The sequence below is a fragment of the Ranitomeya variabilis genome, chromosome 1 (genome assembly GCF_051348905.1).
Source record: "Ranitomeya variabilis isolate aRanVar5 chromosome 1, aRanVar5.hap1, whole genome shotgun sequence".
In the NCBI taxonomy this organism is placed as follows: domain Eukaryota; kingdom Metazoa; phylum Chordata; class Amphibia; order Anura; family Dendrobatidae; genus Ranitomeya; species Ranitomeya variabilis.
The window spans coordinates 723,094,602-723,114,210 of record NC_135232.1 but is presented as its reverse complement, the minus strand read 5'-3'; the positions used below and the strand labels follow the sequence as shown (position 1 = coordinate 723,114,210).

At 43.5% G+C, this 19,609-nt stretch overlaps 2 protein-coding genes across 4 annotated transcripts in view; one reads left to right on the top strand and one right to left on the bottom strand.

Moving 5' to 3' along the window:
* The window catches only part of TTC7B (tetratricopeptide repeat domain 7B), a 152,798-nt gene extending 142,140 nt beyond the window's left edge, over positions 1-10,658 (top strand). For 2 of the 3 annotated variants that reach the window (XM_077267669.1, XM_077267673.1), the window contains 2 exons: positions 6,751-6,953; positions 9,327-10,658. In XM_077267669.1, the coding sequence (XP_077123784.1) occupies positions 6,751-6,953; positions 9,327-9,548 (425 nt within the window). In that variant the 3' untranslated portion in view covers positions 9,549-10,658. The remainder of the gene's footprint in view (positions 1-6,750; positions 6,954-9,326) is intronic. The other variant, XM_077267678.1, reaches the window with a different exon arrangement.
* Positions 1-19,609, bottom strand: part of LOC143798623 (protein kinase C theta type-like) — a 1,028,586-nt gene that overhangs the window by 372,901 nt on the left and 636,076 nt on the right. The gene's annotated exons all lie outside the window — the stretch shown is intronic.

Here is a 19,609-nt window from a genome sequence, read left to right as displayed (position 1 = left end):
GGCTACTGCGACTTTCCCCCTGGCTCCTGTGACATTCTCCCCAGCTCCCCTGCCATGCTTTTGTGATGTTTTTCCCCCCAGATCCTGTCAGATGCCCCCTGGATCATGCACTGCGGTGCAACATGTTGATCGTGCCATTCTGCACTCTGAAAGCTGCATTGTAAGCTGCGACCTTTACATTCTGTGCTCTCCCCCCCCCCCCCCCCCACACCCGTGGTGGCGCTGTCAGGGACTTTCACCCTCTTCATTGATATACAATATTTGCTCTGTTCTGCCAGTCCCTGCCCTGTGCACCAGCCGCTGCTTATCTGAACGACTGTACAGGAATGTGCGTGGTTCGGTGTTCAGAGGCAAGGAGGGCGACACCATTACATTCTCACACCATGAAGACTTTGCCAATAACGATCATTGATGTCATAGTGAAGTTATCACATTATATGGGAACAGCATTTATATCATTCTACTATGTCCCATCATGTACTGAACTCGCCAGAAACAACGTCCCGATATTATCATCAGTTACCTTGTACAGGCCGCTGAGCAGCAGAAATACCGCACAACACTGCAGATAATAAAGTGCACCCACTGCATAAGCTGCCCTCAGATATAATCACCAAAATATACATAGGAGCAGTATTATAGTAGTTATATTCTTGTACATAGGAGCAGAATTATAGTAGTTATATTCTTGTACATAGGGAGCAGTATTATAGTAGTTATATTCTTGTACATAGGGGCAGTATTATAGTAGTTATATTCTTGTACATAGGGGGCAGTATTATAGTTTTTATATTCTTGTACATAGGAGCAGTATTATAGTAGTTATATTCTTGTACATAGGGGCAGTATTATAGTAGTTATATTCTTGTATATAGGGGCTGTATTATAGTAGTTATATTCTTGTATATAGGACCAGTATTACAGTAGTTATATTCTTATATATGAGCAGTATTATAGAAGTTATATTCCTGTACATAGGGGGCAGTATTAGTAGTTATAATCTTGTACATAGGGGCAGTATTATAGTAGTTATATTCTTGTACATAGGAGCAGTATTATAGTAGTTATATTCTTGTACATAGGGGCAGTATTATAGCAGTTATATTCTTGTATATAGGGGCAGTATTTTATCAGTTATATTCTTGTATATAGGGGCAGTATTATAGTAGTCATATTCTATATAGGGGCAGTATTATAACAGTTATATTCTTGTACATAGGGGGCAGTATTATAGTAGTTATATTCTTGTACATAGTAGCAGTATTATAGTAGTTATATTCTTGTACACAGGAGCAGTATTATAGTAGTTATATTCTTGTATATAGGGGCAGTATTATAGTAGTTATATTCTTGTATATAGGACCAGTATTACAGTAGTTATATTCTTATACATAGGAGCAGTATTATAGAAGTTATATTCCTGTACATAGGGGGCAGTATTAGTAGTTATATTCTTGTACATAGGAGCAGTATTATAGTAGTTATATTCTTGTACATAGGAGCAGTATTATAGTAGTTATATTCCTGTACATAGGGGCAGTATTTTATAGCCGTTATATTCTTGTATATAGGGGCAGTATTTTATCAGTTATATTCTTGTATATAGGGGCAGTATTATAGTAGTCATATTCTATATAGGGGCAGTATTATAACAGTTATATTCTTGTACATAGGGGGCAGTATTATAGTAGTTATATTCTTGTACATAGTAGCAGTATTATAGTAGTTATATTCTTGTACATAGGAGCAGTATTATAGTAGTTATATTCTTGTATATAGGGGCAGTATTATAGTAGTTATATTCTTGTATATAGGACCAGTATTACAGTAGTTATATTCTTATACATAGGAGCAGTATTATAGAAGTTATATTCCTGTACATAGGGGGCAGTATTAGTAGTTATATTCTTGTACATAGGAGCAGTATTATAGTAGTTATATTCTTGTACATAGGAGCAGTATTATAGTAGTTATATTCCTGTACATAGGGGCAGTATTTTATAGCAGTTATATTCTTGTATATAGGGGCAGTATTATAGTAGTCATATTCTATATAGGGGCAGTATTATAGCAGTAATATTCTTGTATATAGGGGCAGTATTATAGTACAATGGTGTTCAAAAGTCCTGCATAGGTGCATAGGCGTGAAGAAAACTATGTTTCATACTTCTGCATCTCTACAGTGAAACTGGTGGAACATATATGTTTTTGTAATCCCTCATTGTATGCCATACTCATTTTTGAATGTCCCAAGTGTATAAATTGTTATGGTATGCACATTTTTGATAATTTTTTTTACAGCATAACCATACCTACACCAGTACAGTGTGTAGAATGGTGAACAGGTTTCTAAGTTCATTAACTTCCAATGCAAGTTCACACAGACTTAAATTTTACTTTTTAAGATTTATTATTTTTTATTTAATTCAGAGTCCTGAAAAGGGCCTTTTGAGTGCATCTTTAGCTTCTAATACTTTAGTGGCCAGCCTTTGCTCTTGAGCACCAGCTTGCATCTCTGTGGCATTGAGTGAACAAGCTTTTGCAGATGTTCACGAGTGATGATGTGGTTCCAGGCCTGTATCAGAGCCTCAATCAACTCACTCTTGGTCTTTGACTGTTTTCTAGATATCTCTAGTGATACCTTGTGCCACAAATTTTCAACTGGATTGAGGTCTGGGGACTGAGCTGGCCAGTCAATAGTAGCCACCTTGTTCTTTTTTTTTCCATTCCGTTACTGTCTTAGCTCTGTGACAAGGAGCATTATCATCCTGGAAGATATAGTCCCCTGAAAACAGGTGTTGAGCAGAAGGCAGCATTTTCTTATTAAGGATGTCTATGTATTTTTTTGCATTAACCATACCCTCCACAATATGAAGCCTTCCAACACCATTGGCTGCCATACAGCCCCAGACCATTACTTTCATCGGATGTTTCACAGAGAAGCTCAAACACTCTGGCTTGTACTCTTCATGTGGGAACCTTCTCATAAAACACTTGCCATCATTTCCTAAAATGCAAAAAGTGCTTTCATCACTAAATAGCACTTTTTACCCACTCCTCCTTCCTCCATTTTAAATATTTCAATGCCCACGATCCTCCGCTGACAAAAATCTGAAGGCTCCCATCATAAAACTCTACAGTATGATTCACTAGATAGACCAACAGATAAAACAAACAAAGCAGCAGATGTGATGCAATGTAATGCAATGTGATTGGCTGCCATATCCAGGTTATGATTGGTCACAAGAACCACATCTGTGATTGGCTAATTTTGGATCTGAAGCTGTACAATATTTAGTTGTGCTTTCAATTCCCATATTGTTGCAATAATTTCAGGCAAAACTGCTTCAAAAGCTAAAAATATTACAGGGAGAGAATGCAAAATTGTATTCTGAACAAAACCATATATAATATGTCATATTAGCATCGAAGATATTTGACAGAAAACGTTTAAAACTTGAAAAATCAATTTATCCTATGCAGGACTTTTGAACACCACTGTAGTTATATTCTTGTATATAGGGGCAGTATTATAGTAGTTATATTCTTGTACATAGGGAGCAGTATTATAGCAGGTATATTCTTGTACATAGGGGCAGTATTATAGCAGTTATATTCTTGTACATAGGGGCAGTATTATAGTAGTTATATTGTTGTACATAGGACCAGTATTATAGCAGTTATATTCTTGTATATAGGAGCAGTATTATAGTAGTTATATTCTTGCACATAGGGGGCAGTATTATAGTAGTTATATTCTTGTACATAGGGAGCAGTATTATAGCAGTTATATTCTTGTACATAGGGGCAGTATTATAGCAGTTATATTCTTGTATATAGGAGCAGTATTATAGTAGTTATATTCTTGCACATAGGGGGCAGTATTATAGTAGTTATATTCTTGTACATAGGGGCAGTATTATACTAGTTATATTCTTGTACATAGGAGCAGTATTATAGCAGTTATATTCTTGTATATAGGAGCAGTATTATAGTAGTTATATTCTTGTACATAGGAGCAGTATTATAGTTGTTATATTCTAGTATATAGGGGCAGTATTATCTACTATATAATTGTCTAAGGGTCACTTCCGTCTTTCTGTCTGTCCTTCTGTCTGTCTGTCACGGAAATCCCAAGTCGCTGATTGGTCGCGGCAAAACAGCCACGACCAGTCAGCGACAGGCACAGTCCGATGGCAAAATGGCCGCTCCTTACTCCCCGTAGTCAGTGCCCGCTCCATACTCCCCTCCAGTCAGCGTTCACACAGGGTTAATGGCAGCGTTAACGGACCGTGTTATGCCGCGGTGTAACGCACTCCGTTAACGCTGCTATTAACCATGTGTGACCAACTTTTTACTATTGATGCAGCCTATGCATCATAAATATTAAAAAGATCTAATGTTAAAAATAATAATAAAAAATAAAAAATAGTTATATACTCACCGTCCGTCGGCCCCTCGGATCCAGAACAGGCATTTCCCGCTCCTCGCGACGCTCCGGTGACCGCTCCATGCATTGCGATTTCGCGAGATGATGACGTAGCGGTCTCGCGAGACCGCTACGTCATCATCTCGCAAGACCGCAATGCACTCTTGGGACCGGAGCACGCAAGGAGCATCGGTAAACGCTTCGCCTGGATCTGGGGCCAACGGACGGTGAGTATATAACTTTTTTACTTTAATTATTTATTTTTTTTAACAGGAATATGATCCCCACATTGCTAAATACTACGTGGGCTGTGTTATATACTGAGTGGGCTGTGCTATATACTACGTGGGCTGTGCAGTATATTACGTTGGCTGTGCTATATACTACGTGGGCTGTTATACACTACGTGGGCTGTTATACACTACGTGGGCTGTTATACACTACGTGGGCTGTTATACACTACGTGGGCTGTGTTGTACACTACGTGGGCTGTGTTATATACTGCGTGCGTGGGCTGTTATATACTATGTGAGCTGTGTTATATGCTACGTGGGCTGTTATAAACTACGTGGCTGTGTTATATGCTATGTGGGCTGTTATATACTCCGTGGGCTGTGTTATATACTATGTGGCTGTGCTATATACTCCGTGGGCTGTGCTATATACTCCGTGGGCTGTGCTATATACTACGTGGCTGTGCTATGTACTATGCGGCTGTGCTATTTACTACGTGGTCCATTATATACTACGTGGCTGTGCTATATACTACGTGGCCGGCCGCGAGCAATCAGCGACAGGCGCAGTCCGGCCGCGAATTGGCGCGGGATTTGAACCATGCTTCGCTAATTGGTCGCGGTTAGCCGAATCCTGTGTATTCAATGTATTATTCTAAAATCTTCATAAATAAACTACATACATATTCTAGAATACCCGATGCATTAGAATCGGGCTACCATCTAGTAGTAGTTATATTCTTGTATATAGGACAGTATTATAGTAGTTATATTCTTGTACATAGGGGGCAGTATTATAGTAGTTATATTCTTGTACATAGGAGCAGTATTATAGAAGTTATATTCCTGCACATAGGGGGCAGTATTAGTAGTTATATTCTTGTACATAGGGGCCGTATTATAGTAGTTATATTCTTGTACATAGGGGGCAGTATTAGTAGTTATATTCTTGCACACAAGGGGTAGTATTATAGTAGTTATATTCTTGTACATAGGGGGCAGTATTATAGTAGTTATGTTCTTGTACATAGGGGCAGTATTATAGTTGTTATGTTCTTGTAGATAGGGAGCAGTATTATAGTAGTTATATTCTTGTACATAGGAGCAGTATTATAGTAGTTATATTCTTGTACATAGGAGCAGTATTATAGAAGTTATATTATTGTACATAGAGGGTAGTATTCTAGTAGTTATATTCTTGTTCATATGGAGCCATGCATAAAGACAATGATATCTGCTGTGTTATGATTAGATGAACTTTCAGAATTAATGATTGATTTTTGTATAATCTCTTTTCCTGTGATTCTGGAACGTTATCAGTAGTAGTTAGTAGGATATCTTGAGTCCATTGATTGTGCTGTGGGTAGATTTTTTGTACCTTCTTTGTGGAGGAAGTCAGCTTGGTGATCCTCCTCTGAATTGCATCCTGCTGTGGCACAGGGGGTTAATTGAGGACAGCGTGCTGGAGGCTGCCTGCCATTGCGTCTATTGCGGCCTCTCACTTTCCATATAAAGGCACCATCCATTCGGTGGTAGCAGACGTGTCATCATTGTGTGTTCTGCCCTGTGATCGGTGCCAGGGTCCGGCCGTGCTGACATCACTCATGGAGGATGATGCTCTCTCACCATCATCATCGCTGCCCCCTGATGTTTCTGCAAAGAGGAGGAAAATGGCAAATCGTATGTGAAGAAATGATGAGATATTTAGCTTAAACAGCAATCCCTTAATGTAATGGTATGTCTCTCTTTAGAAGCTGTCTCCAGCTTGCTGATGCTTTCCTAGAAAACACTGATAGTTTTGCTGCTATAGATAACTGATGCAATGCAATCACATTAGGTAAGTGCCAGTTGAGATATTGCCCCATTACAGTGAACCCATGAAATTCCCAGTTCTTTGCTTTTTACTGGCAGTGTGCGGACTATTTACTGATGGTTTCTAATATTTAAAGTAGGGATTATGCATGTTGCATTAGCATCAGTCACATGAGGGCGTTGGTATGTAAGAGATTCTCTACTCCATGATGTGATTTGACTTGTTTTGGTGCTAGCAGGTCATGTGACTGCAGATTTTTCCTTGTGTCTTCACAGCGGAGGTGTACATCGGGATAGGGAAACCGTCAGAAGCCACTGCCTGTATCCAGGAGGCCGCCAACCTCTTCCCCATGTCACACAATGTGCTTTACATGAGAGGTCAGGTGTCCGAGCTGAGAGGAAACATCGATGATGCCAAAAGATGGTATGAAGAGGCGCTGTCCATCAGCCCCACCCATGTTAAGAGCATGCAGAGACTGGTGAGTGCCAGTAGGGGTCACACTCCCCATCACCCGCCAGCTGGTGAGCAGAGGGCTCTGTGCAGTGACCAGTGGTGGTCTGGCTGCTGTGACCTGCTAGCCACCATTTTCTAGGTGGCCATACACATATTACACTTGCTATTGACTTGCCGGTCTTGAGGCAATAAGGGATCAGGCATGGTTTTTTTTAATATGCCCAATCATTCTTTACTAAGCGGGATAAGTCCAACAGATGGTTACTTCTCTCCCTATTGAGAATACGTGCGCTCAGCAGACCCTTGCACTCTAAGCCACATTGTTAGGGTCTATGTCATTTGTACATGTACAGTTCCCCTGTGATACGTGTCTCTTCCAGAGCTGCATTCACAATTCTGCTGGTTGATAGAACTTGAGGCTCCTTTTCCTTCACACGTTGGGTGGGAGCTGAACGGTGGCTACATTGGTTGTCCTCCATAATAGCTGAATATAATTAATGACCATTTGCAGAAGAGGAGGACTCCAGTATTTATTTTGGATTGCAGCTTTGGATGTGAATGGAGTATAGGACATGATGAAGCAGTACAGCGCGTGCAGATTTGGATGTGAGCTGTAGAACCAGATTAGCTCATGTGATATGGAGGATTCAGTCCTGGCTTTGTGTCTGGACCCCCTCCCGGGGGCTGCCCCCTCACCCGCTGTGGCCGCTCAGATTATGGTAATGACATAACAGAGGCAGCCTTGTTACTAATGAGGGCACAGACCCCGTGTTGTGCAGCCGCTCAGCAGAGCTTTCTCCATCCCTCCCAGGGCATCTTGTCAGACAGCGCGGCGGGCGGCAGCAGAAAGGATCCTGTTACTTATTATATCTGCGATCCTTAAGCGCGTCTACCATGACCAGTCACATTTTGGGATCTGTGAAATCCGGGATAAAATGAAAAACATCCACATGGTACCAGGTGTTCAGCACAAGGGGAAGGACCCGGCCGCAGGGTTCCTAATCCTTAAGAGGGCACTCCTGTAACTCACATCCCAGCTGCAGTCCCCACATTGTACTGTTGCTGTGCAGAGACCCCCAAACGTTATCGTTAATGTGGGGGAGATAAGAATTGTCTGTGATCAGCGACTCCCCTCTCCCTAATGTCAACAGCGTTGTCTTCTCTTACAAAACTTGTTGTACTCCACTCGCATCCAAAGCTGCAGCCATATATTCTGTTCACTCATTGTGAGTCTTGCATCAGGTCATTAAATACTCCATTCAGCCGTTTCTTAGTTCTCTGTTTTTGGGAAAGCTGGGTCACCACTAATATAACTAATTTGAGCCCCGTTACCACACTCAGAGCTATTCACTCTGCTTTCCTGGACTCCTGACCGACGGAGCTGCCTTATTCTGTAACATAATGGAGTAAAGGACATATTATTGCACCGAGAGGCAGACCTGCCCTTCAGTTGTAAGCAGACTGTCTGGTTATCACCCAGCTTTTCCTTACTATTCAACTAGCTTTTTTTTTTTCTGAACTGTTTGTCGCCCCGCCTTTTTCCCAACCATCTTCTTGTTACCCCAGCTATTCCGACTGTATATCCGTTTATGGGCTTTACCTGACTTTCTGTTTTTTACCTCTACTTTTTATAACTGGTTATTACCCCGACTTTTCCTCTTCCTCACCTTTTCCCAAATGTGCATATATCTTGCCCGACTTTTTCTTTTTCCCGATTATCAGGTTGTCACCCCAGCTTTTTCTGACTGTCTGGTTGTCAGCCTGGTTTTTCCTTTCCCTGGCTGTCAGGTTGTTACCCCAGCTTTTCCTTTCCCTGGCTGTCAGGTTGTCACCCCAGCTTTTCCTTTCCCTGGCTGTCTAGTTGTTGTCAGCCTTGCTTTTCCCAAAATGTATGTATCTTGCTTGTCTTATCTCTATTGTTTAGTTGCCACCCAGATTTTCCCAACTTTTTGGTTGTTACCACTGCTTTTACTTTTCTTGACTGAAGTTGTTGTCGCCCATCTTTTCCCTACTGTTTGTTTCTGCCCGGTTGTTCAGAGAGGTATGTATGATAGGGTACGTCTGTTTCTACGGTCAGGACCCCTTTAATGATCTTGGTGATTTCCTGCCCCCTCAATGACACTGATTTGTGAATCTTCAGGTTGTGCCGCCACTGCTCTGATGCTGGCACCTCGTATCTGGAGTCATACAGTCAGCATACAAACTGCGAGTGTCCTGACCGTGGTGCTGCAGTCCGTCCACTGTCTGCCCCCGAGAAATACAGTGGAGCTGCCAATGCCCGTCACTCAGGGCAAGCAGCATTGTCACCCACTTCCTACTGTACCAGTTGTAATGACCACAGACAGGAACTGGTGTAATTTATAGCCTGTCCTATAACACACTTTGCTTCTTGTTTCAGAGTTTGATCCTCCATCACCACGGCCGCTACAGCCTGGCAGAGAAAATTCTTCGAGACGCTGTACAGGTGAACTCCACCGCTCACGAGGTGTGGAATAATCTGGGGGAAGTGCTACAGGCGCAGGGGAACGATGATGCCGCCACCGAGTGCTTCCTGACCGCTCTGGAGCTGGAGGCAAGCAGTCCTATCGTCCCGTTCACAATCATCCCGCGAGTCTTGTGATGAAGAGGCGCGAGGTGGGGGACAGTGTGACCTGAGACCCTTCACCCTCTCCCATCAGTCCTGCTTCATCGTTACAATCATAACCGTACCAATCGCCGAGGGCACGGTCGTCGCTCGCCAGGGGTGGGGGGCAACTTACATGTTACAACTGTTACATTGTCATCTGAGATCAGCCAGTGTTTTCCATGATACCTTGTATATCAGCACTGCGGTTTAATGCAGGGAAAATAGCGTCCGGGGTTTCTTGCATGACAGGAAAACGTTTTGCCGCTCTCCAGCCTTCTCTATAGGCTGATGCCAGTCCTTCAGATATTGAGAGCATTGCGATGGCGATTGGGCTCCATAGTTGTATGACTGCGCCATTTTCCTGCTGTAGTAATATTGTATAATTCATTTCACCCTAATATGCAAACAAATTGCACACACAGACCCGCCACCACACTAAATTATTTAGCAATGCTGACATATTTGGCATCTGTTACTTTAGTTTTCCTGTTGCGCTATTTTCTGCATTGTTACGATATCTGCGACTTCAGACACGGCCTGACGTGTTGTGAGATTTCCCTCGGTCACCTCTTGTCATCATGTAGTGGCGGTCTGTTGCTGTCGTCACGTGGCTTCCATTGAGCGCTGTATTATTTTGTTCTGAGGCACCGTGACAGGATTATCGCCAAACTCACGCAAGTGCCGAAGACAAGTTGGCTGCTTTGTCTGGCTGCATGACGTCAGGTGATGTCGTGGCATAGAAGCCAACGTGTCGCCATGTTACTGTCTCGGCTGATGTAGGTTAGGAGTCTAGAAACTGATTCACGTATGTATAAATGGTCAAAAAGGCGTAAACTGGTAACTGCGCCCGCTCTACCGCCATTGCCCCTCTTTCCTCGTATCACTTAGTCCCTCTGAATTCGTGGGTCACGTATTGTACCCGAACAGACTATTCTGTTATCAGAGCTTTATGTTTTGCCTGTTACGAGACGACGTGGATCTCCGTTCTATTTAAGATTTTTTTTATGTGGTTTCAGAGATTATTTATGGAGACGCTTAGGTGACATTCCTCATGTTCTACAATGACTTACAAGTCACTGTGTCAATAAAATAATTTTTAAAGGACCGTTGTTTTATGTGATAACTCGCATCGCCGTCCAGCACCAATCCCTGCGATATCTGACAATATAGGGTCCGGTAGACCGTGGGGGCTGCAGGGTCAAAGGATTCAGCGTCCTGCATCATAGGGCGGGGGAAGAGTATCCTGTATTTAATGGTCACCGCCATCATGTGCCCCCAGGGGGTGAAAGCATGGCGTCTGCCCACGCGCTGACCTACATTTCCTGCACACGGTGAGCTTTTGTTAATGAACATACGGTGCGGTCTCCTGGGCGAGCGGCGCACAGCTGAATCACAGATATATAGGTCTGGGCTACAGAGGATTCCCAGCCGAGACGTGAAACAAACAAGGAATAAATGGGGCGCGATAAATCCGATGCATTCACCAGCGTTCGTCACGGTCTCCGCTTACATCGGTGATCAGAAGCGGGCGCCCTTGCTTGCTGTACGCTGCCGTTGTGTTAAATAGAGCGGACGTTACCCGGTTTTGTGTGCACAAATCAACAGTGTATCAGAACTGATGTTCTCCAGGAAAGCTGGGCGACTACCACTGAAGCCACCGTTGCTGCACCAGGCCCCTGGTCATTGTGAGGTGACAGCGGTGCCCCAACCAGCCGAGCATCCTGCCCACAACTGTGACTGCATCCTGCACAGTGTGATGTCATCACTTGTGATATCATCAGTAGTTTGGAGACCTCCTCAATCTGCAGCTAAGACCCTACCCAGGCACCATGATCCATTATAAACCCCTGCATAGTGTGATGTCATCACTTGTGACATCATCAGTTTGGACACCTGCTTAGGCACCATTATTACCCCGTGTACAGTGTGATGTCTTCTGTTGTGACATCACCAATAGTTTGGAGACCTCCTCAGACCCCATTACCTCCTGCATATTGCGATGTCATCGCTTCTGAGATCATCAGCTGTTTGTACACCTCCTTAGGCCCCATTATTACCCACTGCATAGTGTGATGTCATCACTTGTGACCTCATCTGCAGCTATGACCCCACTCAGGCACCATGATCCATTATTAAACCCTGCATAGTGGGATGTCATCGCTTGTGACAAAAATCAATGGTTTGGACCAGGGCTGTGGAGTCGGTAAGCCACAGTTGCGACTCCGACTCCTGGATTTTATCAGGTTTTGGCTCCGGCTCCTTCATAAATGGCCAATTCGTGACAATAAATTTACTGTTGTAAAATATTAACATTGTGCTTATTCAGTTTCTCACCATCATATAAGTAATCAGACCACTTAGAGCAAAAACTATATTTATTAGAATACAATTAGAATATAGCAAATAACTTTTATAAACTTTTCTAAACTCTTGTAAGTAAATATGCAATAAACACTGTTATGCAGTTAATAAGAAGAAATCTATAAATTTGTCCTCAGAAAAAGTATTGCCTCTGTCAGATCCTCCTTCATGGATGCCCTCAAATCTGATCTAATTATTTTGAGAGCAGAGAAAAACCTCTCTACACTAACTTGGGTTGGTGGCAAAGCAGTAACCACTCGGGCAACATCTCTGACAATGTCAGGATATAGAGGAATCGCTTGTTGCACTGTTATTTTTGATGAACAGTCAAATTTCTCAATTTCTTTTAGTGCACATGAAAAATTCTGCTGAAATGTACTGGCTGTGTTCTTTGATGGGGGTGACTCTTCTATGCGGGAACGCTTTGCACGGTCCTTGTGATCCAAATATTTTTCGAAATTAAATTCTTCATCAGTTGATGAGGGTGAAGATGTGGCAGGACGACCAAATTCTTCTTGTTCCTCCTGACTGTCCTGCAACCCTTTCATCCTTACTGCTATTTCAATCAGAGCTTCTTTTCCTTTAGTTAGCTGTTGATCATCTAGAAGAATCCAATGCATTGGGTCTACATAAACAGCTGCCAAAAGAATGTTATTTTGTAATAGTAGCTCCTCTCTCCTTTTCATTGATGTAGCAATGCCACTTGCAATTAACCCTCCTCTTTGGGACAGGCGAAACATCAGGTTCTTCCACTCCTTTAAGAAAATACCTGGAGTTAAGTCCTCTGCTTGTAATTTTTTAGTCACTGTAAATGGGTGCTCTAGCAATTTTTCCAGCTCAGTCACCTGATTCCACTGACTTTCATTTAGCATCAGTTGAGGGTTAGCCATGTCTACAAGAAAGGTTTTCAGTTCAACCAAACGCTGAATCATTAAGTACTGCCCCCATTAAGTAAGTACTGCCCCATCATGCGGCTTGATCAATAATTGCCCCTTTTCCAGCACGTCTCTTCAAAATTGAGTCAACTTTAGGGGTTCTGGCAACAGTAGCCAATTTTCTCACCTTGCCAATCAGTGCAGCAGCATGTCCTTCTTGCAGACTGTCTCTTATAGCCAGCTGTAGCGTATGCACAACACAGCGCATGTGATGAATGAAAGAACGTACTGACACAGTTTCAACAAGATCATCTAAAGTATCATGTTGCTGTTCATCTGAAGCAACTTCAGTTTGCTCCTCAGTTACAATACTGTGTTCCTCTATTTCAAACATTTCTGTGTCTGTGGACCCAAAATGTTCTTCTAGCTGCTGATCACCATCATTACTCTCATTCATTAGCTTAATAGTACTTATCATATTTGAAGCATTGTCAGTTACGACAGAAAGAACTTGCTGTTTTTTAAGTTCATAGTCTTGCAGAACCTTTTCCACCAAGACCTGGAGAAACTCACTGGTGTGATGAGCTTTGGTGTCTTTTACTGGCAATGTCTTGGTAACTATTTCATTTTTGTCACAAACAAATCGGACATTGATGGCAAAATAGTTCACTCTGTGACGTGTGCAGGCATCCATTTTACGAAACAGAAAGCGTCCCTTGAGAGTTTTTTTAAGTTCTTCCTTTTGTTTAAAAGCTTCTTTGATTACTAATTTTCTAATACTCTCTCTCTTCAGAGAAACACCAAGCTTGCGGGCCATTTCCTCATTCAGACACATAAAAGCTGGTTGTGAAAATAATGAAATAGGCACACTATCCTTTACAACAAGCTCTATGATCTGTTTTTTAAATGTATCTACTGTCATTTTCCAGTAACTTTGTCACTGATAAAATATCTTGCAACTGATGGCTGCAAAGTTCTCTGCTCCTTTGTTTGGCTGGAAGAGCTGGGCACTGGTTCATTGGTTTGGATGCAGTCTTTCTCATCCACTGCTTTCAGTACTTCTGGATGAAAGCGCTGTAAATGTCTCTTTAGATTAGAAGCTCTGGTAGGAGCATTTTTATCTTTGCCTGAATATGCACTGATCTTGGCTTCACAGCATTTGTTTTCGTCTGGATCATTTGTCATACACTGACAGACATAATGTTTTCTATCTTGAATGATGGTGAAATGTTCAAATACAGCTGATTTAATGTGACGCTTCTTTGACATTCTCAGGTTTTTAATTCTGCATTCACAATCCAACTGACAATTGTTTTTCCTAAAAACAATTGTACAAAATTATTGCCAGGTCGTACAACTGATATAGTGGTCAGTAAGGCTACTTTCATACTAGCGTCGTGCACTGCATGTCGCTATGCGTCGTTTTGTAGAAAAAACACATCCTGCAAAAGTGCTTGCAGGATGCGTTTTTTCTCCATTGACTTGCATTAGCGACGCAGTGCGACGCATTGCCACACGTCGCAACCGTCGTGCGACGGTTGCGTCGTGTTGCGTCGGACCGTTGCCACCAAAAAACGTTGCTTGTAACTTTTTTTTGGTGCGTCGTTCCCGTCTTTTCCGACCGCATGTGCTGCCGGAACTCCGCCCCCGCCTCCCCGCACCTCACAATGGGGCAGCGGATGCGTTGAAAAACAGCATCCGCTGCCCCCGTTGTGCGTCGCATTCATTGCTAGCGTCGGTACGTCGCAACGACGCAATTCGTCGTGCGTCGTCCGACGCTAGTGTGAATGTAGCATTATACTGTTATTCCTCATATACTCACAGTTAACTGATGCAAAGTTTGTTGAACGGATAATACTTCTTACAGTCTTCCTCTTCTGAGTAGCAGCTGTGAGATGCTTGGAAGTCGCACACCTAGTAAACATCTAGTCTAGAGGAGGAGCTTTACTACTAAGAATTTGCAACACATTTTCACTTTCAGTTTCATACATTGTAAGTAGGGGGGTTGGGGCACCATGAGGTTAACCAAGTATAAGATTAGATAAGGGCAGTGGAGAACAGTGACACACAAGAAGTAAGAAATGTCTCTATCTCCAGCAGAACTGCTTATCACTGTTGTTCATAGTTTGATAGAACATATATATTTGAGTAACATTTATAAAATTCATATGAAAGTTCAATTATGAAATATTAATACATTTTTTTTTAAAGCTGGAGTCGGTACATTTCTACCGACTCCGACTCCAACCAAAACTAACTCCGACTCCACAGCCCTGGTTTGGACACCTCCTTAAGCTCAATTATTACCTCTTGCCTAGTGTGATATCATCGCTTGTGACATCAATATTTTGGACACCTCCTCAAGGCTCATTATTACCCCCTGCACAGTGTGATGTTATGGTTTGTGACATCAGCAGCAGTTGGGGGGTATATTGTGTCTTAGACTGTAGAGGATCCTCATGAAGTGACAACCCGGTGGCTTCCATACCACTATGATGGTTGCCGCATTTTGTGGCTTCTCCTGATTTGCATTGCGCTCAACTCGGCGGCTGCGGTCAGATGTGATGGAATATTCATGTCGCCTCTCGTCAGATCTCCAGAGCCGCGTTTCTGCCAGTGTCTTTATAATCTGACAGCAATGTGGATGAAGAGATGTTTGATACGGTTTATAGACAGAATTATCCATGTGGCTCTCACCGCTGCCTCTGATCTCTTCAAAGTCCCATCTCCCCGGATGGGTGGCAGCAGCGCCCTGAATATTTCATGGGGAGAATTTCTCTGAAAGGTGAATTCCTTCAAAGGAGCCAGGCAGGAACACAAAGCAAAGCTGGAATAATGCAGACACCTCCATAGCGGGGGCTACAAACTGAGAAATTTTGTAAGGGGAGCATGACTTTACCCCGTTGGCTGATCTTGTGCAAGAGTCCTAGGATGAGAGTTACAGTGTGGAAGGAATTTGGTCTCTGTGCAGTACAGAGAATTTTAGGAGAGGCGTGAGCTAGTCTTGTGGTATAGTGAGCAGGATCTCAGCCTGCGATTACATAGAGGAAGGAATTCGGTCCTCCCAGTAGCACAGACTGTCAGGAGAGCAATTACTGATCTTGTGGAAGGTTACAGAGCTGAAGGATTAGTGATCCCAGCAGCACAGAGTATTTCTGGAGAGGAATATACTGACCTTGAAAGAAGTCACAGACTGAGAGTTTTGTAGAGGCTGGTACATGGTCCTCTGCAGTACAGAGTATTTCAGGAGAAGACTAGGCTGATTTAATGTTGTTCCTAGCATACATGGTACATAGTGGAAGGAATTGGGTCACCTAGCAGCACAGAGTGTTTCGGGAGAGTAGTGTGCTGACCATTATATAGATGGAGCAGTGTCCCCAGCAGCACTGAGGATCACAGGAGTGAAGTGGGCGGCTGATCTTGTAGGAAGTTGCACTGAGGAATTGCAGAGTCTCAAGCAGCACAGAGTATGTCAGCTCGGGAGTGTACTGATCCTGTGGGGCCTTCCAATTGATCGTTTGGTGCTTGTATATCCCATGATGGCTACGGGTCTAATCCTCCAAATTAACTGGTCTTTGTGATTGTCAGTTTGGTTCCTACAGCAGTAGTAGCAGAGTGTTTCAAGAGTAGATGGTTTCACTTACATTAAGGTGAGGAGATAGAAAAGATTATTCTGAATGTCTAAATATCTGATGGCTTGATATGAAGTGTTTGGGGCTGTTTCTAGAGCACAGTATCACATCCCGCTTTTGACTAATAGGGGGCTCTATTCAGGGCACGAGGGGTTAATTGGCGGCTGTGTATACATCCACTGTCCCCAGTCCCTCCTTTCTGGCTGGTGATATCTGTCCGCTCCTGCAGTACCAATGGCTGATAGTGCAGGTCATGTAACGCTGGAGGTAGCGGAGGATGTGGAAATTCCTTGGATGTCACCTTCACTGAGATAAAGACGTGGACGGTGAGGGATGAAGCCGCGTCCTGCAGTCATCACCACCAATAAACCTGTCGGGTTAATTGAAAGTTATATCTTGCATTTTTCTTTTTTTCGATTCTCCTGACCCCTGCCAGATCAATCGCCTTCTCTGAGTTGATGGCCGTGAGCATCTCACGTGAAGAAACTGCAATAATCCATAGGGAAGAAACGCTCTGATGACCCAAAACCTGACACACCATATACGGTGAATGCGAGAGCGGATACAGGAGTATATGATACATGAGAACTCTGTAGTGGTCTTAGGGTATGTTCCCATGGTCAGGAACCAGCACATGTCCGCTCCGCCCAAAGTGCTGCTGGCTTTTGAATGCAGGTGATTCCGCATGTGTTTATTGAACCGTGCGGAATCACCGCTCCCAATACATTGGAAGGGAAATTTATCTTGCGGAGACCGAGCGTCTCCACAAGATAAATTGACAGGCATTCTTGAAAGACGTGCCGCATGTCCGTCTCCGCAGGGAAGCCGCGGGTGCCGATGCACACATAGTGGAGATGGGATTTCTTCAAATCCCATCCACTATACTGTTAACATCTGGACGCTCTGGTTGGATGCTGTGGATGTACGCAACGTCCAACCCGCAGCATTTCCTGACCATGTGAACATACCCTAATATGTGCATAAGGGTTGCAGAATAGCATAAACTATCGGGCCCCACGGCTGCCCACATGGATAAAAGTGATAATGGGGATTACTGTGGAGGATGGCGAGTTTTCTATGGGGCCGTGCTCATTCATGTTTTAGGTTATTTAGGGCCCATAACCAGAAAGGGCCGAGCCCTGGCTGTTCTTATTCTGCTTCATGTAGGGCTCACTTCTTAGGATTTGGCCTGGGGATCGTGGAAAAGGGACGTGGGCAAATCCCAAGTCCTTTAGTTAAATGTGGTAAAACCCTACACCAATGGGAATCTAGTTTTGCAAATGGACCCCACTACTCTTAATGCTCCAGAGGGCTCGGTCGGGGCATGGCTGTATGCACATGTCTGCATGGTGAGCCCCCTCCTCCGTGCACATTTGTATACTGTGGATGGAGTGAATCATTTCCTGTGGACACAGCACAGACGCAGTGCACCCTGGGGGCCGCTCCCAGCTCTGGCATACGCTACAGGCAGATCTCAGCAGGCAGTTGCTAGGAGACCCAGACTGGAAACCGCCACAGACGACTGTGGGTCAATAGTACAGCATATATATATATATATATATGTGCATATATTTATGTATACACAGCACGTCTCCCCGTACACCTGTGAGGCGCTGATCTGGCAGCTCTGCAAACAGCGCGGAGTGGGCAAATCTCACACAAAATCGTCTGTCCAATGTGTCGTTATTTAGAGGAATTGTTTCTTTAAAACAAATAATATTCTAAGTGTATGAGGAATGGCCAGTTATAAAAAAAAAATTTCAAAAATGTGATAATTCCATGTGCTCGACCACTAAAAATGATAATCCGCCATCCTGCAGGATCACTCATCATTCACCATGTTAGGTCTCGCTCACACGACAACCAATGCAATCTGATTAAAGATGGAATTCTACTCGGATCTGAACGGAACGGAGAACAAGGATAAATTCTCACCGCCACACAGTAAGAGAAAAAAAAATGGATCTACCTGTGGCCAAACATTTTTCTATGCCTGTTCATAGCACCATGGACCTGAAATTACTTGTATTGAAAGGTAACTTCAAATCTCAGAGACAGGAGAATCTGGGAGTATAAACTTATGACGACCTTTGACACATTTAGTGCAGGAATGAATGTGTTGCATGGATTTATGTCTTTTTACATCAATTAAAGAATTTGCACTTCAGACCTTACGGAGCATCATAAAGAACCAGACCCCCAATCAAAGGACAATAAAACATTCACTCCTTATTTGCGAACTGTTCCAATATTTATGGACACAACTATTTATCACTCTCCCATAATGACAGTTCTGTGCCGTGTTGTGTATAAATATGTGATTCTTCAGTTGTATTAGCCTATGCCTGATGAAGGGACCTGCGTAGTCTCAAAAGCTTGCAATTTTTTACCATCTTTTCAGTTAGCCATTAAAAGGTATTAACCACTGATGACTCTCAATTCCAAATATCATTCTACTCGGATCAGTATTATTCTATAAGGCAGTGCAGATCTGCAAAGTTTCCATAAGTTAATATAACGTCACGATGACTGTGGGTTCGACCCCTGTGCCCCCCCCCCCCCCCCCACAGACCCAGAATGCGGGGCTCTGGGTTCTTTCCAGCAGGCTCAGTGATAAATGGAGCAGGCTGCCGCATACTCATCCTCTGCTCTATTCACACAGGGCTCCCGTCTTCAATATTGTTGAGGGTCCCTGCATTCACATCCTCCTCTCAGAGACTTTGATGTTATCCTCTATCCAAAGTGGTCAACTTCAAAACTTGGCACGAAGCCGCGGAGCTGCAGCAATTCTGATGTCAGCTGGTATGTATATGATAATATAGCATTCAACTTAAAATTGTTTTAGATTCCTCACCTCTAAGGGTATGTGTCCACGTGCAGGAAACGCTGCGTGTTTGCCGCAGCGTCCAGATGTTACAGCATAGTGGAGGGGATTTTATCAAATTCCGTCTCCACTATGCGTGGCAACATGCACCCGGTGGCCCTGCGATTCCGGACATGCTGCGCGCCTTTTAAGATCGTAGCATGTCCGTGTACCTTGCGGCGACTCTACGCCACCGCAAGGTATATCACAGGGCCCTATGTGTGGGGTGCGATGATGCCGGATGTGTGTAATGAACACATCCGGCATCATCGCGTCACAGAAGGGGGCGGGTTTGCCACTCTGTCCAAACCGCCGGCCATCCTG